The sequence below is a fragment of the Pseudorasbora parva genome, chromosome 16 (assembly GCF_024679245.1).
Source record: "Pseudorasbora parva isolate DD20220531a chromosome 16, ASM2467924v1, whole genome shotgun sequence".
In the NCBI taxonomy this organism is placed as follows: Eukaryota; Metazoa; Chordata; class Actinopteri; order Cypriniformes; family Gobionidae; genus Pseudorasbora; species Pseudorasbora parva.
The window spans coordinates 24,154,963-24,180,551 of record NC_090187.1 but is presented as its reverse complement, the minus strand read 5'-3'; the positions used below and the strand labels follow the sequence as shown (position 1 = coordinate 24,180,551).

Sequence of the window (25,589 nt, the reverse complement as noted above, 5' to 3'; positions counted from 1 at the left end):
TGCTCACCACCACCTAGCTCCGCCCCTCATTCTTTAGATTGGTCATGCAGAAAACTTCCGTCTTTAGCGAGCGATTCCAATCCACACAGAAAGGAAAATATTCAAAAGAGTTACCGAGCTCATCGGCAGTCAAATAAACATCTATACGAGCTTCACACAGGTAGGAGAGGTTGAAAACATACTTTTTAAAATGAACCTGGAATTAACGATGTTCGTTTCGCTGCGGTTTCTATAAAATAATTTGTTTAGGGACTAGCAGTCACCTAGCTAACAGAGACTTTAGCAATCCAGCTAATCAGAGCTTGACAATAGATCAGAAAGTAAGAAAAGTAATGATGTTTCAATTTGATTGATTTTGTTTTATACACGGCAAGAAAGCCCATGTCAGAGCAGTTTTTAACAGGCCTCTAATGTCAATGGAGAGTAAATCAGTTTTGAAGACAGTAAAGACAGGCCTGCTAAAGACTGAGAGAAAATATAATGGGAATTTGCTCTATCAGGTTTAGAATGACAGTTTCAATATTACACAACTTTTGATCTTATACCAATCAGTCATCCGAATCAGGTTAGATAGCTGTTATAACGTCACAAATGTTGATACGTTGAAATCCTGGATCTGTTAAAGACCAGACGTTAGAATCAAGCTGTTACAGTCTTTCACACAAGTGTAGTTTTGATAAATATGATGACGTCACATTTGGGTGTAAACCTAAAACATCCTGACAGCTTAAATCAGTCATTACATTCTGAAGTGATGCCATTATCCACTTATGTAAGAGTCAGACATAGTTGACGTTTATACCGTGTGAGGAAAATAGCTGGATTGATTACCGGTACATTGAAATGAAGGAGACCTATCATATATATCAAATAATACATGGATATATTTTTAATACAGAGGGTCCTTTAATTGGCTGAGAATCTTGCTCTGTGAAATTTGCAAAAAACTTGCTTTACAGCAACAATTAAGGACTAGTTTTATTGTTAACTGTCCAGTATTTGGGGAAGGAATTATTGTTTTGGGTGTATTTACTGAAAAATTGAGCGTTTGTGTTGATTTATTATTGTAATAAGAATTTTTTTGTGAAAGTTAGCCAGCATTGGATTTAAAAACCATCAAGTTCTAACATATTCAAGTATATTGATAAAAGCTGGTTTTTAGATTTATAGAGTATTTATATAATAATTACAGTATTGTGAGGTACTAAAATTATTGAACAAAATACTTATAATATTCACTTAAAATTACAGCAGTGCAGTAAACAAAACCGAGATGACCTATGCAAATCTGCATTATTGTATATTGTGGTGGTTCAATAATAGTCAGAACTTTTCTTCACTTGGCTGTGAATATGTTGTTTGACATTAATTTCACTTTTAATCTTCAATATGTTGTAATGTAAAACTGTAGTATTGGTGGATCTGATTCAGGATTCACCTGTATTAGGGTGTTACTCATTTCAGTTCCAAGGTCAGACTCTGACTAGAGACACTACAGGAATCAGGTGTTGGTTGGCCTTTGTCAATAGGAAAAAGGTGAGTCATTATAATGCATATGTAACATGGCAACCATGTTTTATAAGAGGAGTGCTGGTATTTCTAACCATTTAGTGAAGCAACGGCCTGGCCTGCTCTATGTGAAAACGTCACAGTGATCCCTATGAATGTCACCCAGATAAGGCCACCTCCCACAGCGGGGGCCAAAGGCCTTCCGATCAGGTGGGAATGACTCACGTCCTCCTATCCATTAGCCTGAATCGGCGGCATTGAGATAAGCGTGCCTCGCTTTCAATGATTTGAAAAGTTCCTTGTAGCTTGAGAGGAACTGTGACCTTCTGCAGATAACAAGAAGCGCTATTGTTTCACACGTGTTGGGTGAAGGAATAAACAGTTTGGCATGTTGTTGTAGACTTTTTGAGAAGAAATAAAGGGACTTAAGGCCTGTTCACACCAAGGACGATTACTATAACGCTGGATAATAAGCATTCTAATTGTTTGAGAATAAGGAAGTTCTTACCACAATGATGACAATACTGAGGAAAAATATCATTGGAATCAATTTTAGAATGTTTTTTTTTTTTCTTTCAGCTGATGAACAATATAACATTTTTATAAGAATCCACTCAACTGAACATTTTAAAGGGGCAGATGGCATAACTGCAGCTCACATTTGTAATAAATTGAATGTTATAATTATGTTGGTGTGAATGCTAATTTGTATATTTAAATTTATCTTGGTGTGAATGGGCTAGGGATGCACCGATGTATCGGCCACTGATATTTATCAGCAGATTTTTGAGCAATTTACAATCATCTATAAGGTTTATCATATAAGGCTAACATAAAACTATATAACAAATCAATGGCTTATTACTGCATGAAAGCACTGAGCTGTATAATGTCTGCTGCAAAATCCAAGATTATAATGTAATATTCCTGCTGCGCTGCTGTCTTTGTTTTAATTTTAATCAAACAACATAAGACAAAAAAGGACAAAATTAACTTTTGTAAGGATCCGCAATGCAGACAACGCAGACGGAATCCAGTCATAAAAACGGAATTTACTGCATAGTGGAATGCCACGGAATTTGTCAAAGTTTTGAATAAATAAAATGTAGGTCAGCACTTAAATCAAACCATGATACTAGTGTCTGTGAATATGAAGCTGCAAAAAGACTGAAATGTGAATCTTGTAGGGTCAATTCAAGGTGATTGGGACACTTTTTCCAAGTCATCTCAAAGGCAAAAAGTGTCCCAATCTGTTTCTAGCCTGACCCACATCAAGATGTTTGGTCTGTGAACTCACCATTAACATGCCTCAATCCAAGAGGCAGGATAAACGGTTGTCTTTCAAATTCCCTCTGCACGCAAACTGGATAGCTCTACAACCAACCAGAGCTGCTTGAAGCGGAGCTAGTTGATAAATTTATCTTTCTCCATATTCGGTCTGCAAAACTCTGTACACATCTTCCCTTCTTAAAGGGGTGATGAATTGAGAAATCAACTTTCCCTTGAGCTTTTGATATAGACACCAGGCCCAGAAAACAATTGTGAGCTTCATCCTTATGTCCTTAACGATACCCTGCCTCTATAGCGCGTGTAATTCAGTAACCCCGCCAACCGACTCATGGAGCTGACCGGCTCGCTAGCAAGCAGCAATAAACATGTGGAAGAAGATAGCAAGATATTGTGGAAGAACACAGTTGCTGCATAAGCTTCCTTCGGATCCTAATATTAGGAATGTATGATACTTCATGTTTTATTTTTAATGAAGTTCTAGCTCACGTGGGGAAGACCGTACGCATGTTCGCTTCATTTGACCGCGGAATATTTTGTAAACAAGTCTCAAGTGCTGGATTTGCAGACACAATGCTATGCCTTCTATATTGGATCCGACAGGAATGGTGCAACAAACTTATGTGAGTAAAACTTATTTTTTATATGTAATAGTACTAGTCCCGGGGGCTGTACCAGACGGATACCAAAACACACGCGGTTAGCTCTTATATCAACCGATCTTGCGGGTACGGGCCATGTAATACAATCGCGGGTGGATGAGAAATAAATCATTGTGTTTGTTTGATAAAGACAAAGTGCAGTTTCCGCTTTCAAAATAATCTCTCCCTCATGTGAACTGACACTGGGGCATAGATATGACAGTGGAGCTGAAGCTCATTAAATATGCAAATATTATATATACAAATAATATAATAATATGTAAATCTGTGGGCGTTTACTTCCAAGTCTCCAGTGTTCAGAAGAAACCAGTGTAGAAAATAGCCTATTTATTAGTTATGATGTTTTTGAATGTAAAAAACACACAAACGTCATTAGTTGACCTCAGTCAACAGTATCCATTTTTTTAAAGCCAGTTCATGACACCTTTAAGAATTTCAGTGTTGTTCTTTTAATCAAAGAAAGGCTCAACTCCAAGTCGTAACTTCAGCAGATTCGAAAGACTGCCGTTTGCCAGCTTCTTTGTTTACAAGAAGCATGCGGATTCACCAAATCTGCCGTCATTATGTTAAGCCTGCCCACCGACTCTTTACGCGATGTGATTGGCCTGACCAGAGTTTGGTTTTTCCATCTCGAAAGTGAATGGGTAACAATTCTATGAGAGCAAAAAAATAAATAAATACACGCTCTGGATGTACCAAGCGCGTGAAGGCTTGTATATTGACCTTACCAGAAGTGAAGCGCGATCCAGGCTGTTGGATATGCTCTCATAGAATTGTTACCCATTCACATGCATTCTATGACTGGCACACAGCAACGGTTGGAGTTAAAAATCTTAATTTGTGTTCTACTGAAGACACAAAAACACCTACATGTTGGATGCACTGAGATTAGCAGATAAACATCTGCTTTTCAGCGGGAATACAAGTCATTTGCTCAAAACAACGCGATTTGACCAATTGCATTAATGCTGTGGCCTGACGTGGTCATACTCAATTCTAGTCAGAATATGCTCCATTGGGCTGTGATTATGGGGCGTTTCAACCGAACCAGGAAAGACCTCAATTGGATAGACCTATATCCAATCAGAGCAATGAAGCAACGCATTACGTTAGTTGTCAAATGTCAATAAAGCTCAACTGCACTGTGCTGCCAAGTCCCAAGACAGGGTTGCAAACTTGGAAACCCTGTCTGCACATGCCCTGGAATAAACAATCTTTGCCGGTGTTGTAAAAAAATAAACAAATTGAATGATACACGGAGTACTTACCCAACATGATCATCATTTTTGAGAGAAATAGTGAAGGTGAATGCAGATACAAACAAGCTCTCCGTTTAGGATTCGAACAAATATAATGTTCAAAGCACCTTTGATGACGTGCATGATTACATTACTGTTGATCATCTGTCCGTCATCGTCTAAAGCCCACCCTGATGATTTCATTGGTCCGAATGGTTTCTGTTCGGGGATAATTACTCCTCTATGGATCAAGTCCAGACCGAACCGCCAGGCCTAAAAATGTTGCTAAAAGCGGTGTGCATGTAGTCACATCATGTCAGAATCGCATGTAATAAAAAATCGAACTTTATCAGTATGTCTTTTAGTACTCACTATCAAGCTAGAATACAGATACTGGTAAAGTTTAAAATATATTTTAGTTTACTTCGGTAACGAGCTTGTTATATTTATAAGGCAAAGTTAAAAACGGGTAGCATTGATAATTTTTTTTTCTCCAATAAAATCAGTTATACTATGATGAAGATGAATTTCGTGTAAGATTCATAACATATACTGTGTTTAGCATAAGAGTTTCCATGATGAAAGCATTGTTGATTACTTGTAGCTAAAGCTAACTTAGTTTTTAAAAAAAGTTCCTGGATGTGGTGTACTAGCTTTTACACATGCATTTCGTTATCTAAAGTTAAATTTTGCGCAATTCAACACGACAGCGATCAACTTGAACTAAGCTTTTTGAGTATTTATCATCTCTATTAATGGCTAAGTGTATATTATTGTAACTTTATGCTAAGTAATGTTATGCTATATTAGGCAGCTACATGTGCTTCATGAAAACATCAACCGAAAAAATGTATAATCAAAATGAAAGATTACCTGTCCAGCAGAAAGAGTCATTTTTCACCGTTGGAAAGCCACGCCCATATTTACTCGCGTTTGATTTCTTTTTTTATCTAAATACTTAATGTGCATTGCCTTTACATGTAGGCCTACTCTCTTCCTTTTTTTGCATTGTTTGCCTTCACTGACTGCAAAACCCATCACCGTGCATTTTGAATGCTTTAGCTCCTCCTAGGGGTGCACGCATGTGTGGGGAGAAACTGTAGCGAAAGCGGTGGTTGCCATGGTAGCGAGAGAGAGTGACAGTCCCCAAGCCAATCATTTGTTTCGTCCCGAACGAAAATAATGAGTGGTGTTTATTGCAGATTAAACAGTCTAGAGTTACTGGATTTTTATACTCTCTTTTTCAGAGTACTTACATTTTTATAATTATGTATTGACATATAAAGAAAATTAAAAAAAAATTGGACAAAAGTGTTTTAGATCATTCCTACCTACCCTACCTTTAATGCTGCACTTCAACCAGCAGTTATTGTAATGTAGGCTGCTGCAAACAAATTAATAGTAATGTTAAAGACCAAGGCTAGCAAATGTCTCCTATAAACTACATGTTGAAATTAGACTAGCTCTTAAACATGAACACAAAAGCCACACCGCACAAATGGTTTTAATTGGTTTATTTTGTTAGAAAACATATAACTATAAATAAAAAAATTCTATTGATCTTTTATTTTTTATTTTTTACTAAATTGTAAAATTCTTTAGCTTGCACGTATATAATGTGCGCGTCCGGTGTGAGATACCCGAGACGTGGCGCTGAGCTTCGCGTCCGTTGCGCGACTCTCATAATCGGCTTAAGAACAAGCCTGTAAACTCTCTCTAGGCAATAATTTTTTTTTTAGTTTTATTTATCAAAATGTTCTTTTATCTATTTTAGGGATGGCTCGATACCACAATTTTGGCTTCAGTACGGTACCACAATCTAATACCGAAGTACTGATATTAATCGATACCACACGGTCTGATATTAGCACGGGTATATTGCACGCGAATGAGTACAATTATGCAAGTTTTGAGTTTATAAAGTGGGAAATTACCACAAATGTTTATTAGTAAATTAATCAGCAAAGCTTATCACATCAAATCAGTCATTTGAAAACTTTCTTGTGAGAAATAATTTACAGCAAAAATCTCAAAATTAGCAAATTGCTTCTGCTTTCAAAAGACATCGCACTACACTAAAGCTATCTGCATAATCCGATTCAACATTTCACGCTGGTCTCGGGATGGATAACGGAAATCATTTGAACATGCAAGAGATTTTATAGCATTTCGTAATAACAGTTACAGGAGATATGAGCTCATAACAACAACAACAACAACAACAACAACACACACACACACACACACACACACACACACACACACACGCCTGTAACTTAGAGCTCGCACATTACACATTAAGTTTCCTTAAACAGTCAAATACACAGAATTATGTTCGAATGTCCGTCTATAGTGAGTATTCACATAAACACAGTCGGTTGTGTCTAACGCAAATGTAAATAGGGCAATAGTACGCGTGCAAATATAATGAGATCTAAATGTCATCGGTTGAAACAAACGCTGGAGATTGTGATATTCGATCTATGTTAGGCTATGTATGTGTGTTGATCAGTGTAAAAAGAAAATAAATGTCTAACTGAGATGGTTTGAGCTAGGTTTGGCTAGGTTTGATGGGTCTTCATCAGTTTTATAAGCAAAGTCATTACAAATTTCACTTCTACTCCTCTCTCTATTAATTAGTTTTGGGCATCTTGAGTGAGATTCAACTGCTTTATCCATTTTGTTGTCACATTTGCCGGTTGTTTCGGGTCAGTTTGGGCAGCACGCTGCCATCTAGCGGTGAACGTCGGAACAGCAGCATATATCGAAATGTGCAAAATCATGATATCGTACCGTTTTAAATAAAATATATACCGGTAATTTTCCAGTACCGGTATACTGCGCATCCCTAATATATTTGTATGATGAGAAAACATTTTACGAATGTTTATCCACCATTATTATCTTTTATTTAAACCTAAATAAGAAAGCCCTTGTCAGTTTGTCTGTCAGTTGGCAGGCAGTTTTGGTCGCTTTATTAAAAGTTGTTGCTGTGTGGAGTGTGTATAGGAAAATAAAAATAGTTTTAGCCTCCTGCTGACTAGTGTCATCATGCCCCTCCCAACCCATTCACACACACACACACACACACAGATGATTCGACTATCAGTTGACTATAAAAAGATTAGACAATTCTGATTCGAATGTTTAAATCCTTAGTCAGGGACAGCCCTAGTATTTTCCCTTCACCACTATAGAAGTTTACCCAGGTATGATGACTTCTGCTTCTGAGAACTCTGGATATGTGAAAAAGGTCCATTTGTTGAATTTTGCTATGTTTACTTAAGATTTTCCTTACAATCTGTGTTGTTTTTGGGCTGTACAACCTGAGAAGGATAATTCAAAATCTAGCATTACCATCATAACGTCATGGGTGCACCATCCAGGAAATAGCCTTTATTTTTCTTACTCTGGCCACGTGTCTCATACCTTTAATCTTGAGGGGCCTAAATCTCACCGAAAACTTGGCGCTTTCCCATGGCTATCACGTCTACCTTTGAACGCAGGTTGAAAATGTCATTTCCTTACTTGTGAAATGGAATCCTGCTACCCTTTTATAATCTCTTTCTCATTGGTGCCCCTTTCAGAGATCGTCTGGGCCCCCTTCATCGCGAGCCCCCCAGGAGTGAATGACGCTCCCCCCGTCCCTTCCGCGCCCTGACGAGGATGACAATGGAAGAGATGAAGAATGAAGCAGACGCAACCTCGATGGTATCCATGACTCTCTATGCCGTGATGTACCCTGTCTTCAATGAGGTACGGTGGTTAATCTCCAGTGGGAGAGCTCAGTTATGGTTTAGTTTACACAGACTCCAGTTCAGGATTAGAAGATGCAAATGATGCGCACCCACATGCTCAGGAAGGTCTGAGGTAGTGACTTCGCTTATTTTACCGCACTACTAGTTCTGGTTGCACTGATATTATTTTTTACAGCCAAGTTGGATGCTGAAGTTATTGGCTGGCCATCATCTTTGTATATTTTTGAATACTTGTCAGAATAAATTATATTTTAGAATCGCTTACCATGTGAATTGGGGGAGTGAGTCAGTACTAGGGATGGGACGATACACTTAGGGTGCGTTCACACTTGTCATGTTTGGTTCGATTAAAACGAACCCTGGTGCGGTTGTTCGGTTAGTGCGGTTCATTTGAACATATGTGAACGCTGCCACCCGAACTCTGGTGCGCACCAAACAAGCGGACCGAGACCGCTAAAAAGATGGGTCTCGGTCCGCTTCCAAACGAACTCTGGTGCGGTTCGATTGATATATGAACGCAACACGGACCAAAGACATGTAAACGGACCAAAAACCGGACGTATAATGTCACAAGATGCCACGCATAATGCAGCTGATTTGACGACGCGGAAAGATCGGTGTATCCAAAATGAGTAACTTTAACGTTAGAGGGCAAACGTAGAGCAACGAGGAAGAGCCTCATCAATATTTGGTCTGACGAGCATGTTTCGAAAATGCTAGAAAAAACACACAAAAAGCATACCTGGCTCTTCTCATCAAAGTTCCTGTGTTGCCCATTATTAGCAGGTACAGACGACAGAACGGCCGTCTCTGCACAACAGGATATCCTGCTGCTGTTTTGAATGTTTTGAACATTTTATGAGCTCTTCATGAGTTCTCAGCGGGTAAAAATAATGCCACATGTACACGCATAAAATGATCGCGTTTAATCCAGCACACAGCGTTGTTTTGAACATTTCATGAGCTCTTCATGAGTTCTCTGGTAAAAAATAATGCCATATGTGTTACACGCATAAAATGATCGCGTTTAATCCAGCACACAGCGTTGTTTTGAATGTTGTGAACATTTCATGAGCTCTTCATGAGTTCTCTGGTAAAAAATAATGCCATATGTACACGCATAAAATGCCCGCGCGTGTAATCCGCACACAGCATTGTTTTGAATGTTCGGTAAGCGAGCTCCTACGTCATATAAGCCGACCAATCAGGTTGTGAGCGTCTCCCTGTGCCTTTGGTTCGGTAACTTTAGGTTCGCTGTTAAAAATGCCCGTGTGAACGCTAAGCGGACCAGGACAATTATGTTTGTTTTTGTTTTTTGGTCCGGACCAAACTAACCAAACGAACCGAACTACAAGTGTGAACGCACCCTTAAACTCACGATACGATGCACCTCGATATGCCAGGGTTACGATACGATATGTCACGATACGATATCAAATTTTATTTTTATTTTTTTCAAATCTGTGATTTTTCTACCACCGAAGTAATGTACTTAAACGAAAGGTAGGATTTTTCTCTTTTTTTGCATTTTGGTTCTATGTTGTTTAAAAAAAAAAGGAGAATTTTTAGAAGTCCGCGACCACATCTTAAACAGGGGTGCCAATAATTGTGGAGGGCACTGTAGGGCTGTCAATCGATTAAAATATTGAATCGCGATTAACTGCATGATTGTCATGAGTTAACTCGCGATTAATTCCAATTTAATCACACCTTTTTAGCAATTGTAAATGTATCTTAAATTAAGTTTAAATTAAGTTTTTAATACTCTAATCAACATAGGTATGGACAAATATACATGCTTTATGCAAATGTACATTTATTATTAGTGAAACCATACTTATTCAATAATAATCAATACAGTATGAAGACTAGACATATCAAAGGTCATAGATATGTTTATCTAAGAAATTGTTCTCTTAAGCCTAAACTTAAAAATAATGAGTAAGTAACTGTTAGTGATTTCTCTCATTTTAAGAATATTTAAAGGGAATTTTTACACTGGCAGTTTAATTCAGAGCAGGGCAAAGTTCGTATGAAAAATTGTTAATGTGTACCAGTGAGCGAACCAGATCCACACCATACCTGGAGGAGGCCCATATTACACGAGTAGGAATATAGTGCGGCCCCTTTAAGAGATCCGCATTTCCTGTTGAACTGCCGGTATTTTGCGCGTGCGCGCCGAACTGGGCCGCGATTCACGTGGACAGTGTGAAGAACACGGACTCGGGAGCGCGCTTGTTCAGGAAAGTAACCTGTGCATTCGTTTTAGCCGATTGTAATGTATTTTGTTCAATAAAACAGGTGTACTGTAAGCGGTGATGGTGTTAATGATTTACCTCAGACATGAGCGAGAGTGAGCTGCAGTGCATCGCGCTCAGACTGCAGAGAATGTGCTCAGTGAAAAAACGCCCTTTTCTTTCTGGAGTCTAATAAAAGTTAAACAGAAAATATGGTAGTTTATGTAGGCAATAACTGCATTTTTGGTTTAGAATATTAATGCTAATGTCAACCCTTTTCTTTCCCTATTAATGTTTGCTGCTGCACCCCACCCTCATTCTACGCAAATCATGCAGCAGTGCCATCTATCTTTATTTCGCGATACATTTTTTTCGACCTCGATGCGTTTCGTCACGTTTTGTATCGCGATATTTTGTCAAACGATATTTCGTCCCATCCCTAGTCAGTACTACATGAATGGAACTTTGCTAACTTACGGTACTTAAACATGTGAGTTAGTAACTTGGTTACAATATATCTTTTAAGCACATTTTCAGCATTTTTGTGAGGTTTAGGCAATAACAATCTCTTCATTTTCAATCTCTTCATGTCTAGTTAATTTCAGCAAATAGTTTCAGTATGAATCTTTTCAGTTAAAAGGTTGAAAATGATTCACAGTACTGTTCCCTGAAGTTCCTGAGTGACATTTAATCATTTTTGTTGTTGGTTAATAAATGTTTTATGTTACATATTACCGGTAAATGTAATTTGGAAAATGTAGTTTTGTTGTAATTTAACTGATTGAGATGGTTAGGCCTACAAAATGAATGCATTTCAAGCTGCTATGTTTGTAACTTGTAATTTTAGAAACATTTTGTAGTGTCACTTCTTTTCTTTTGAGTCTAGTTTGTGTCCACGTTCCAAGAAATGTACTGTTCAGATGTTTGGGGTTGGTAAGGATGTTATTTTTATGTTTTTAAAAGAAGTCTCTTATCCCCAAGGCTGCATTTATTTGATCAAATACAGTAAAAACTGTAATACTGTGCATGTTTTCTGTATATATTTTAAAGTGCCCCTATTATGCTATGTTAAAGGTCTCCTACAACAGGTTTACATGCGTCAAAGGTAAAAAAAAAAACAACATGAAATTGACAAAATATTTTCACATCACCACATTTTTCATTGATTCTCAAACGACTTGTTGGAAAAATCAGGGGCTGTATTCACAAAACATCTTAAGGCTAAAAGCAGCTCCTAACTTGCCGATTTAGGAGAAACTTAAAAATAATGGGCGTGTCAGTCGTAATTTTAGGACTCCTACACACAGAAAAACAGGGTGTCAAAATTGTACCTTTATGGGTACAACAGCTTGTCGCTGGGGCAGTACCCTTAAAAGGACAACTTTCTACCTTTTTTTACTCCTAAAAGGTGCATATTAGTACCTTTGAGTACAAATGTGTACCTTAAGGTACTACTATGAATATTTTTGTGGTAAAAATGGTACAAAGTTGTCCTTTTAAGGGTACTGCCCCAGCGACAAGCTGTTGTACCCATAAAGGTACAATTTTGACACCCTGTTTTTCTGTGTGTACATTTTGGCTCTAAGAGTATTTCACAAAGCATTTTAGCACTAAAACTAGCTCCTAAATTTATGAAACGGTAGGAGTAGTCAAGAAGACTCCTAAGTCACTAAGACCAAATCACTAACATGATGTCTGAAGCGATCGAGGGCTCCGAGCTCAGAATTTAGCCTAAACCCAGAGTTCTGCCCCGTATAGAAGACAGACCGTGAGGAACTGGGTGGCGGAGGGATGCAGAAAACTGTGGAAGTAACTAACGTTAGGCAAATCGGCTCTCGGCTGTGTATATACATTCTCTGGCTTTGATTAGATAGACAGTTTGAACATGCTCCTCACGAACTTTGATTATAAAACAGAATTTTCGCTTGAATTGTGCAATCTATTGAGGTCCAGACACTGACAATTAGCTTATAGCTACACTGTGTAATTTTTTTAGTTTATTCTTAGCTAAAAACACTTAGTTCTTTCAAAAATATATGTGCTCATTAATGTATAGTTACTTCTTTCAAGTAATGAAGTATTCTCATAAGTTTATAATATGCCATTGAAAATACATACGGGTGAGGGGTTCGAATGCTGGTCGCCATGTTGCCCCTCCATCTTGAAAGTACATTAGCCAAAGAGGGACATACCCATAAATTCAAGCTTCGCCTTTCTCGTTTTAACACTCGATGACACCGTGTTGAATGTGAAGAGGGGGATTGCCATGTTAATCTTGGACTAAATCGGCCACCGTAGGAGTTAAACCGTAATCAGAATTGAGAGGAACAGAAACTATTATTCATTGGATGGTCATATACCTTTTCACCGCTAGATGGGGGAAAATATCACACAGTGTAGCTTTACCATTCTAGTTTAATTAGTGACACTTTGCCTACTTTGTAAAATCTTTATTTGAATAGGCCAACATTTTTATTTGACAATCCTAATTTGAATATTGCAACATTCTTATTTAAAACATTTTTTTTGAATATAGCAACATGAAACCTTGTTCAACAAAATATTTCTATAATTAAATCACTGACAGAGATCCCTCCCCATCAGCCAATCACTGTGGTCATAGTTAGTACATGGGATGACATCATCCATAGCAACGAGGTCAACCCGCCCTTACTCTTAGCTTAAGACTTCTCTCTATTCCTTAGTAAAAGTTGCTCTCAGCAGCTTTGTGAATAGGTTTTAAGAGAGAACTCGTAACTAAGAACTTTTACTGCCATTTAGAAGAACTTAGTGGTAAGATAAAATGTTTTGTGAATGCAACCCTTGATTCTCTTAATCCCTTCTCTACGCTTGATTTGTCTACGCTTCTAGCACACATCAGAAATGAAATGCCCGTTACCATAAACGTCAGCTCTGCTTCTTACAGCTCAGCGATTGTAAAGACCGTAATGATTACGTCGATTTTACCATATCAATCCGAGTGCGATGATGAAACATCGAAAAAATAGTTCAACCCGAACCACTATCGCAAGGACAACTTGAGCAGGACGTTTCTCAGTGATGCACTACTAATTTTGAGTTACATTATAAGAGGTTTCAATTGTAATTCCTCACCATCAGCTTTAACAAGTGTATGTCCATCAACAAACTCATGTGTATATTTCTAATTTATAGGGTGCTCATGTGGGAACTGTATCAATAATAACGATGCATATGTACGTTAGCCCAGCACAATTGTGAATGACGGATGTAACAAACTTTTGTAGAACAAACCTTGCTCCATCTTTACTTAAAATAGAATGAATGACAGACAGTCTGCATTAACAGATACAGTTTTAGATAATAGTGGCCCACAGCTGCTTGGCAGAACTATTTCAGTAAGACAGTAATAATGTGAGTTAGTCGGAAACAAAACTATGTATTATGAACACTCGGTATAAAGTATATACATCAATAATTATCCATACTTCCACGTTGTGATTCTGAGGTGCAAGCTGGTCCAAATAAACTGAGTACTGACCTATCTTTCCAGAGCAATCGTTTTGCGAATCATTGAACTTGAGAAGCAGTCGTCAGTAAAATGACGTGTTTGAAGCCGGGACAAGTTCTTCACGGGTGGACAATGTCAAACATAGGCGGGCATCATGCAAATGTATTTTTTAGTGACATAGAGCCGTCACGCAGTGGGATTCGAATCAATAAAATGATTCAGAATCAATTCGTTTTTTTAGAATAACTTTATTGTGCACTTTCATTCACAATAAGCTATATTGCATGCTGCATGAACAGGTATATTTGAAAAACCATTATAGGGGCACTATAATATTATTAATTATTATTTAAGCTGAATTTTTAGCATCATTACGCCAGTAGTGTCACATGTTCCTTCAGAAATCATTCTAGTTGGAAGAATTTCTGCTCAAGAAACATTTATTATCATTTTCAGTGTTGAAAACATTTGTGCTGGTTAATTTTTGCATAAACTGATACATTTTTGTAGGATTCGCTGAAAAAGTTCAAAAGAACAACATATTGTATACTTTGAATGTTACATTGCCATTTCAGATAAATGTTGGGGTTGCATTGACCACAAAAATAGTTATGTTGTGATATGTTAAAGTGATATAAGCGTTTGGTTTAACCGCCAACCCCTTTAATGCAATAGATTATGGTAGACCGTAATATACTGGACTGTTAACTTTGGTGATTTTCTTTAATCAATGGGAGCTACACAAATAGAATATTGTCTTCTTAAAATCTGATAACCATTAAGTTGTCCCATTTTATGACTAAATATGCACACTGACTCGGTAACATTGGTTAACATGTCATAAGTGATTGTCATACTCTCTTTTATGAGCACAGTTAACACAGAACACATGCTTTTTACACAGTCTACATGTGCTGCTGTGGATTAATTGATGTCTCTTTAATTAGAGGCAAACTCTACACCCATGACCAACTATATTTCCATTTTAATGTGGTGATAATGACTATGTATAATTTATGCGACACTAAAACCAAACAACCTTCTTTATCTGGCAGTAAATTAAGTGTATGTGTGTGTGTGTGTGTGTTTTACAGTTGGAGAGAGTAAATCTGTCTGCAGCACAGACTTTGAGAGCAGCTTTCATAAAGGTGAGTAAACATGCCGTGATTCTTCATATATTTCATGTCATAAAATCACCTTCAGACCATCTGATTTTGATCTACTTCAAGGTGAAATCAAAATGAATCCCATTAACTTGTTTAAAGGTGCACTATGCAGTATTTTTGCAGTAAAATATCCAAAAACCACTAGGCCAGTGTTATATATTTTGTTCGGTTGAGTACCTACAATATCCCAAATGTTTCCAACTATTTGTAAATTGTGAGAAAATTGTTATTTTAACCAAGGACCGGGACGTTTCAGCATAGCTTCTGAGGAAGTCGCCTGTCAATTGCATCATGTCTGCGTCACCCTCGGTTTCGTGTTTTATTTGGCAGGAGCGCTTTACTCTTAGCAGTGTGAACAAGTGAACGCACGGAGCAACGTCATAACATCATTTTTAGCACACTTAAATGTATCTAATATGATAAACAGAGCTGCATTACCTCATAATCATAACCGGTAGAGCGGAAATAGTGCAGGCGCCCAGCGAATGTGTCCCGTCTCGTCATAATAAAAGTCCCGGTGTTCGCGAGGCGGGTATTTGTGTAACAATCGCTTCAGCGGCCGTGCTCAGCTCCACAACACTCGGTCTTGCTCTGCTTCACACTACAGTAACGTTAATAACTGCATGCATGAACGTGATTTCAGCCCGTGTCCTATTTTCAACCGGCTGTGAGGTGTAGATCACATGTCCCAAGATGCTGCGCTCAAACGTTGCGTTATCAAACTACACATTTGTTTTGAATAGGCGAACTCTAGTGGATGGAAAGTTGCATAGTGCACCTATAATACCTGTTCCTGGTCTTATTGTGCATGAGTCACCAGTACTTGTTATTCCAATGTCTAATTTAGAAACTTTAAATGAATTTAGTAAAAAATAAATGTTGTGGCTCTTTAATGTAGCTGCTCGTGAACCATCATCTCATATCATCTCTTCCTTCTAGTTATTTTATAGTATAAAATAAACATGAATGTTGTTTCAAACACGGAAAGACGTCAGTACACGTTTTTTTCAAGTTCAAGTCCACCGACATTAATCTAAAAATTAAATAAAAAATGGCGGGTTCGGCGGCTGGCTAATTATGATTGGTCAGATCACCTGTCAGTCAATCTCCTGGTGAAGTGTGAATTGTAAACACTTTGTTATAATACCACTGACAGTTGACTGTACAATATTTAGTAGTGAGAAAATTTCACAAATTTCTTATTAGACAGGTAACCTATCGCAACCTATCTTGGTACCACGCTTGAATTCACTGAGCTCCTGAGAGACCCATTCTTTCACAAATGTTTGTAGAAGTATCTGCATGCCTAGGTGCTTGATTTTATACACCTTTGGCCATGAGAGTGAACTGAATTCAATCATTTGGAGGGGTGTCCCAATACTTTTGTCAATTATAGTGTTCTGATCATCGTACTGAATCTGATCCAGACGTAGTCTTTGACACAAACATGATTTTCTCAGCTTTTTACTTAAAATGTTGCTTTTTATGAAGCTTGCCCACATTCAAGGGGTGATCTGGTCTTTTTTTTTTTTTGTTGGTATATTGCATGTTCAGACATTCATACAACATGAACGTTTTTTTTTTTTTTTAAATGACCAAAAACGGTGACGGGAAAGAGTTAACAGTTATAATGGTTACATTTTAAACGTATAGTAGCAAAACGGCCAGTTTAATTCTAAATTCCAAAGAAAGTTGGTCATAGTTGATTTTGGTGCCAAGTAACTAACATTATAAATAGACCAGAGGGGAAAATAAAATGCTACAAAGCACTGTTTTCGTTTTGATTCAGGGTCTTCTGATCTAGTGTCAAATTTGAGCTCAAAAATCTGGTGCAGACTTGTTTTTGACTGTCTTGGCAGCTCCATTTCTGCTCATGGCTCTGTAATATTGTTGTGTAACATTCATATAAATTCATGTTAGAAGAAAAAGCATATTGACATGTTTCTCTTTTCCTGATAGTAATATACATACATTGATTTTGTCTTTAAGTTTCAATATAAGAAGAGTTTTATCTTTAAGTTTCAATATAAGAAGAGTTTTATATGTTGATCAAATTTTGAAACTTCATATATATATATATATATATATATATATATATATATATATATATATATATATACCGGTCTCTCTCTCTCTCTCTCTCTCTCTCTCTCTCTCTCTCTCTCTCTCTCTCTCTCTCTCTCTCTCTCTCTCTCTCTCTCTCTCTCTCTCTCTCTCTCTCTCTCTCTCTCATTCATATATATATATATATATATATATATATATATATATATATATATATATATATATATATATGTGTATATATATATATATGTGTGTGTATGTATATATATGTATGTATGTATGTGTGTATATATATGTATGTATGTATGTGTGTATATATATGTGTGTATGCAACTGCTTTGCGGTTGTTTTGGGCTTACTTGTGCTCTTTGCTTGTCCATGTCAGGCAGAGAAAGAGAACCCTGGACTGACTCAGGATATTATCATGAAAATTCTGGAGAAGAAGAACGTGGAGATCAACTTCACAGAGTCTTTATTACGCATGGCTGCCGAAGATGTTGAGGGTGTGTATTAGTTTTTTACAGTTTTTGAAGAGGAGAAAAACACGCTTGTATGGTTTGCAAGGCAAAGTCTTGTTAAAGTTGCAGCCTCTTGCCTCTAGGGGGAGCTGTTTCCCCATGAATTAAACGGTAATGACACTAATGTATTTTCCCTCATAATTTAATTTCTTCCTATTTGCAAGTGTTTTTGAAATGTTCAGATGTATCCTGCTAATGAATGCACAGCAACACACTGGGTTTTTGGCTAATGCTCATTTTTGTTGATTTTGAATGTAAAGAATACTAAATGTACCTCCAAATTTAATCCAAGCCAGTTGTAAAATCCTTGTTTTGCTCTTCCTGCTGTCTCTATCTATTCGTGTATACTTTGTTTGTGAGGTTCCTTACTGTGTTTACAGAATAATATAGAAGTTTCTGCATCTGCGGTGCATTTGACATTTCAGCATTTGTTCATTAGCATATTATGGTCTCAATGCAAATGGTTGTCGATCACGATTGGCCATTAAAAGTAGTAAAAGTTCTATTATGTCTTTAAGTGCATCACATTTTAATGACTGGTCATTAGAATTCAATTGTTGTTGCTATGGTGACTGAGTGTTTCCTGTGGGCGTGTGCTTTGTGTGCAGAGTACATGATTGACAGGCCCGAGCGGGAATTCAAGGACCTCAACGAAAGAGCTCGCGCACTGAAACAGATCCTCAGCAAAATCCCTGATGAAATCAATGACCGAGTCCGCTTTCTGCAGACAATCAAGTGAGAACATATTCATACGCACAAATAATAACAAAAAAAATTCTCCTGCCTTTTTTTTTCTCCATTTGCGTCATCATGACTTGCGTATTATTACGTCAGCGCCTACTTGAACACTTGCCCTGACAGTTTCTTTTTGAAGTATTTATTTAATATTTAAAGCGACATCTGGCATTTTGATATAAAATAAAGTTTCATATGTTTCCTTTCTTTTGATTTCTGAGGGTTTCTGAGTTTTTTTATCCAGTTTAAATTCAAATTGTAAGAATTCTGACAGTTATATGTAAAAAGCATTAACAGTGAAATCTTTAGTATTCACCACCATTATTTTCCCCACTGATGGCCATAAATATGGCTCATGAGTGGGAAAAGTCACATGACTTCTATAAAATATGCCTGAACATTTGTTTAATTGGTGTCCACAGAGATATAGCCAGTGCGATAAAAGAACTGCTGGACACAGTGAACAATGTCTTTAAGAAATACCAGTACCAGAACAGAAGGGTGAGTCACATACTTTACTATCAATTCAATTTGACATTGAACAGAAATTTGCCTTTGATACAGGCACCACACACACACACACACACACACACACACACACACACACACACACACACACACACACACACACACACACACACACACACACACACACACACACACACGTAGTGTTTCCATGTTTTATGGGGACTTTTCCTCGCCGTAATGGTTTTTATACCGTACAAACCGTATTTTCTATCCCCCCACACTGCCCCTGCCCCTAAACCTTCCCATCACAGGAAACATTCTGCATTTTTACTTATTAAATCATACTCCTTCTATATGATGTATAAGATGTTTTCCTCATGGGGACCAAAAAATGTCCCCACAAGGACAAGGATTTCGGATATTGCCATTTTTGTGGAGACATTTTGTCACACACACACACACACACACACACACACACACACACACACACACACACACACACACACACACACACACACACACACACACACACACACACACACACACACACACACACACACACACACACACACACGCGCGTGCGTGCGCACGCACAGTCATTATTAGATCGATGCAGCCAGTATACTGTCTCACTTACTGAAGGAAGAAATTAAAATGGCTTTGTTTTCCAGGCACTTGAGCATCAGAAGAAAGAGTTTGTGAAACACTCAAAAAGCTTCAGCGACACTCTGAAAACATACTTCAAAGACGGAAAGTATGGAAATTAAGAATCACCCATTATCTTCACTGCACATCACTCTTCTTTTTTTTCCCTTGCCAACATTTTTTCTTTCTTTCTCCATATACATTTATAATAGGTCGTTTTTGTGCTTCCATCAAAGAACTAGTACATGGAATTTGATTGGGAAATTAAATAACAATAATATGCATAGATAAAATTGCCACAGTACTTATTGTCCCTTTTCTTCACCAAGACTGCATCTATTTGATCAAATACAGTAAAAATAGTAATATTGTGAAATATAACTGTTTAGCATTTGGGATGTCACGGTACCAAAATTCCAGTAGTCGGTACCAATACCATAAAATTCCGTACCACAGCAATTTGTGTACCACAGCAAAATGTTTTTATTTTTATTTTAACTATTTTTCAAAAATATTATTAAAGGTGTCATGAACTAGCTTTTTTATACTGTTGTCTGAGGTCAACTAATAATGTTTGTGTGGTTTTTACATTCAAAAACAACATAACTAATAAATAATAGGCTATTTTCTACACTGGTTTTGAGGCTCTCTCCAAAACGCTGCGTTCTGATGGGTGTGCCACACTGGAGACTTGAAAGTAAAAGCCCACGGCTCGGGATGAAGAAAATGTGCATATTTAATGAGCTTAAGCTCTCCTTTCAGTTCAGTTCACATGAGGGAGGGATTGATTTGAAAGCACAATCGGTGGCTATAAGTGCGAACACACACACACACGCGCCAAGATCAAGAAAGGAATATTATTTCACTATAGCCCGTCTGGAAAACATATAGCCCCGGGACTAGTACTATTACATATAAAAAATACATTTTACTCAGATAAGTTTGTTGCACTAGAGCCCTGCACGGGCCTCAAATCTAGGCCCTAGCCCGGCCCTGGCCCGAGATGCTGAGGCCCTAGCCCGGCCCGTGTCCGACAGCTTATCAAAATTCTCGGCCCGAGTCTGACTGGAGCCCGTTTTTTTTTTTTTTTTTTTACATTATTGCAGCCATTAAAATAGTTCTGTTTTGTTTTTAATGTCAAAGTAGTTATATTTCGTTTCGCTTCTTTATTAAGTTAATTTAGAAAAATGTTTAGAGCATTTTTTTGTTTGTTAAATTAAAGTTTTAATTTTTTTAAGTGACGACCAAAAGCGGCCAGCGGCCGACAGTGAGTTAACCGCATATTTAATCGATTTAGTCTCTCATATCAACTCTTGACTTGTCTTGCCTATAATAAAATCCATAAAACACTTCAAGCATCACAATGTTAGTTAATTTCGCCAACTATTACCACCAGTAGCCTAAAAGGCATTTTTGACGAGCTGAGGCAGGCTGATTCTGCTCGCGGCTCTCGCAAACGGAGCTAAACAAATAAAATAAAAAAAGAACATGCAGGTTGTCTTATAGCCTACCTTACACCTACGCAAATGAATATAAATCCGATCTTCAATTCCCGTGGTATGCTCATTTAACGGAGTTTATAGCAACGGAAGGAAAAGATTCAAGATGCATTTTATTCAGCAGCTTATTTCAAATTCAAAGATCACATAAGAGAGCGCGACCTAAGCGCACTGGTAAGATCATTTAGTCTCATTCATTTTTATTGAAGATGATTGTGTTTTTGACCATCTTAGACTTATTTTAAGTTTCATTTACGGCCATTTGCGTTGGCTTGCATTAGTCATTTGCGGCGATGCGTGTTGCAGCACCATCATATCTATCTGACTACAACATATATAGCCCATAACACATTGTGACACATAATGACATTTTCATAATGACAATTGTTTGAAAGTCTGTAACATAAATGCAGATAGGCCTAATTGTAATAATAAAAAACAGCATAATTATCGACTTTGAAATATTAAACCAGTCAATACAGAACGAAATATTCTGTAGCCTTTTGCCGTCAATACCATGGATATGGCATGGGCCGGCTACTGCCGACGTTGTCTTTGCTGTATCAATAGGCAATATATTTATATTTAACATGAAGTATAGGGCTTCCCTGTACATTAATAGCAGCAGACGCCCCGCGGATGACACGCAACAGAAACGCCACGCTCACACCACGCTCACACCACGCTTGCAGTGTGTCTCCGGCCTTAACTCTAGCAGCTGCACTGAACAAACGCGCGCCGCTGCTGCTGGCACGGACTCTGAACCTATGCTCTGAACACTGTGCGAGCCATCTTGACAGTCGCGTTAGCTATTATGGTCTCGTGTTGTTTCCACCAGCGCAGAACTCATTTTTCCTTTTAATTGATAAAATAAATATAAAACGAAGGAGATGCCTAAAAAAGGCCCGAAGCCCGGCCCGCATTTTAGGTATGACGTGAAAATTGGCCCTAGGGGCGTAAAAAAGTCGGGGCCCGTCGGGCTCGGGCATAAATGCAGGGCTTTATGTTGCACCATTCCGTTCGGATCCAATATAGAAGGCTGAGTATTGTGTCTGCAAATCCAGCACTTGAGACTTGTTTACAAATGATTCAGCGGTGAAATGAAGCGAACACGCGTACGGTCTTCCCCACGTGAGCTGGAACTTCATTAAAAATAAATGTAGCATCACACATCGCTAATATTAGGATCCGAAGGAAGCTTATGCAGCGACTTTGTTCTTCAGCAATATCTTGCTATCTTCTTCCACATGTTTATTGCTGCTGGCTAGCATGATCCGATCAGTTGGTGGGTGGGGCTAGTGAATTACACGTCCCTTGATGATGTAAGGATTAAAGACACGATAGTTTTCTGGGCATGGTGTCTATAAAAGCTTTTCTTTGACTAACAAGGTTTTCAGCTCTGAAACTTACAGGATAATCTTATATTACCATGACCTTTTTTATATCAAAAGCTCAAGGGAAAGTTGATTTCTCAATTCATCACCCCTTTAAATTCAATGAGTTTACTATTTATGATTATAATCATTGTAAGTAAATAATACATAAACATTTAAAGGCTGTTGTTTAAAATTAAACATTGTTTAAAGATCAAGTGAAAAATAAGCAACCATCTAGGCATTATAATTATTGGTAGAGGTGAATTATTTGTATTATTACATTGAGACGTAGCTAAATCTACTGTACAACAGTAGCCTAATATATTGTCAATTTCTTCACGTTACGCCAAAGTTTTACTTTGATGGGTTGCCTTTGAGTGTCTGTGATCATGATATGACCGTTTTCTCAAATGAAATGGTAAATTCTCATGAAGTGATGGTTCATGCGTTCGTGTCCTCATATAATGAGACGGCAGTTGGCAGATACTACAAAGACAGTGAGCGAGTGTCGTGCGTGTTTGTGTGTGTGCGCCCGTCCCCGTCATTCACACAGAGCAGTGGAACATGCAGTAGTGCTATTTAAAAATAGTATTTTGGCGTTTAATATTCACAGACACTTCTATATATTCAGCTACAGTCTGGAGCCAGACTGAATGCAACCGCGGGTACCAAATATACTCAGGAGTCGGTACTACAGAAATGTTGGCATCGTCACATTTTTTATATTTCAGTACTGACTTGGTACCGAAGTAGCGGTTACTTGTGACATCCCTATTCAGCATCATAGTCTTCAGTGTCACATTATCCTTCAAAATTCATGCTTTTTTTCCATTTCTTATTATAAATGTTGAAAACTATAAATGAATGCATCTATTTTTAAAGCTATCTTTATTCTGACTGCAAACTTTTAAACAGTAGTGTGCCTTATTAGCACCCCGAGCCGACAGTAATGATGGTGGTTGGTGAGCGCATAAGTGTATAAAATTTCCATCTTTTTGGAAATGGCATTTCACTCTTACTGCGCTTTTTGGTCATTTTCAGCTCATTTTGAATTAAATGTTAACCTAAACTAGCTCTTGTTGGGAGCCTAAAAAGTGCTGCTGCAAAACATTTGTAATTTCAGCCATAATATTAATGTGTTTAGAACTAATTTGTATTCCTTCCTTCTCCACCTTTCTTCCAGGGCAATAAATGTGTTTGCCAGTGCCAACCGGCTTATCCACCAAACCAACTTGATACTGCAGACCTTCAAAACTGTTGCGTAGGAATCTTAGAAGTGTTTTTTTTTTTTTTTTAATAACCTTTATATAAACAATGTAAAAAAACAACAACAACTTTGGACTGTAATTTATGATTCTTTTCTCCTGGCAGTAACACTTAAGGCAGGATGGCTTCTATTATGGTTTCTAACCCCATCTAAATCTAATCTTCTTCATGAGCTGGAGTGACCACCCAGTGTTTCCCATATCCTGAGCTTTACAGTCACACTATAGCTGTGGAGCCTCTCGCTTGCTTTCTCCCTCTCTCTCGCTTCCGAAGTGTTTTCGTTCTGTCCATTCAGTCCAAGAAAAAGCCAAATGCCTGGGGGCCTTAAAGGTGAGGGACACGGGGTGTTCCAGACGTGCTTGTAAATGCTGGGGTTTAGCTGTCTCCTCTGATGCTTTGAACTTGAATGAGAGATGTATATTTAATAGATATTTGGTAACAGAATTGTTCAAATAAACAGCACATGTCAAACTGAAGTTTTTTTGAATTCGTTCTCTTTTTAAAATCCCCATTTAAGCATTTAGAATAGTTAAGGTTAAGAATTGATATTCTTACCTTAAAGTGTTAGTTCACCCAAAAAAATGTATTCTGTCATTAATTAAACATGCTCATTTTGTTCCAAACCCGTAAGACCTTCATTCATCTTCGAAACATAAATTAAGATATTTTTGATTAAATCCAAGAGCTCTCCATAGATAGCAATATAATTAACACTAACATTTAACAATGTCTTTACTACCTTTCTGTAAAGAAAGGTAGTAAAGACATTGTTAAAATAATCGTTGTGACTCCAGTGGTTCAACCTTAATTTTATGAAGTGACAAGAATGCTTTTTGTGCTTAAAAAAAAAAAAAAAAGACTTTATTAAACAATTTCTTAACATTTATGTCAGTCTCCAATGCTATTGACGTAGTAAATACAGTGCAGCACTTCAGAGTTACATCAGAGCTACGCCAGAAAGCCGGCTTATCATTGGCCAAAGCTGTTCACATGAACAGCACGTGATGTTGAGGCAGGAGCTTACCAATGTAAACAATGTAGGAGACTGACACAGACAGCAGATTATTAGATTATTATTATTAGATAATTAGAGTAGATTATTTTTGAATTTGGTGCTTTCTAGACTGAGAAAAGACAGAAAATGTATTTTTGTCTCATGGGAATGAAAGACAATTCCCAAAATGCTTTGTTGCCCTATGAGGCCATTCCCAAAGCCACCACTACTGGATCACTTTCAATTTCCCACCGCAACCTCATTCATTTTCATAAAATCAGTTCAGTTAGAGAACAGATACTACAATGTACTACAATTGTCTGTTCAATATGTGATTTAGCCGCTGAGGGAGTGTCACACAGTATAAACGCTGCATGAGTCAACTTACATACATTCGTAATGAGCTGAACGAGCTCTCGTGATGAGAGCTGAGGTTAATGCGACCGCACTCGCAGCATAGATCAATTTTTTTATTCTTCAAGTCTAGTTTTAACTTTTTAAAAGTCTGTTAATCTCTCTTATATAAGAGACATTTAATAAGAGAGGTTTCTTGTCTCTGCTCCAGCGATTCTGCTTATTATCAGGTGTCTTTAAAGTTGTCTTTTTAATTCTTAAAGGAAGGTTATGTAAGATTGTGGCCAAAACTGATACTGCAATCACTATCCCCTCTCCCCCGC

At 37.7% G+C, this 25,589-nt stretch overlaps 1 protein-coding gene across 1 annotated transcript; it reads left to right on the top strand.

The window, feature by feature from the left end:
* Positions 1-24,394, top strand: pdcd10a (programmed cell death 10a). The gene is made up of 8 exons (XM_067419977.1): positions 1-160; positions 8,284-8,452; positions 15,276-15,329; positions 17,797-17,914; positions 18,538-18,664; positions 19,087-19,165; positions 19,804-19,886; positions 23,836-24,394. Exons 2-8 carry the CDS (start codon positions 8,363-8,365, stop codon positions 23,915-23,917), a joined length of 633 nt encoding a protein of 210 aa, XP_067276078.1. The 5' UTR covers positions 1-160; positions 8,284-8,362; the 3' UTR covers positions 23,918-24,394.
* Positions 24,395-25,589: the final 1,195 nt, after the last annotated feature.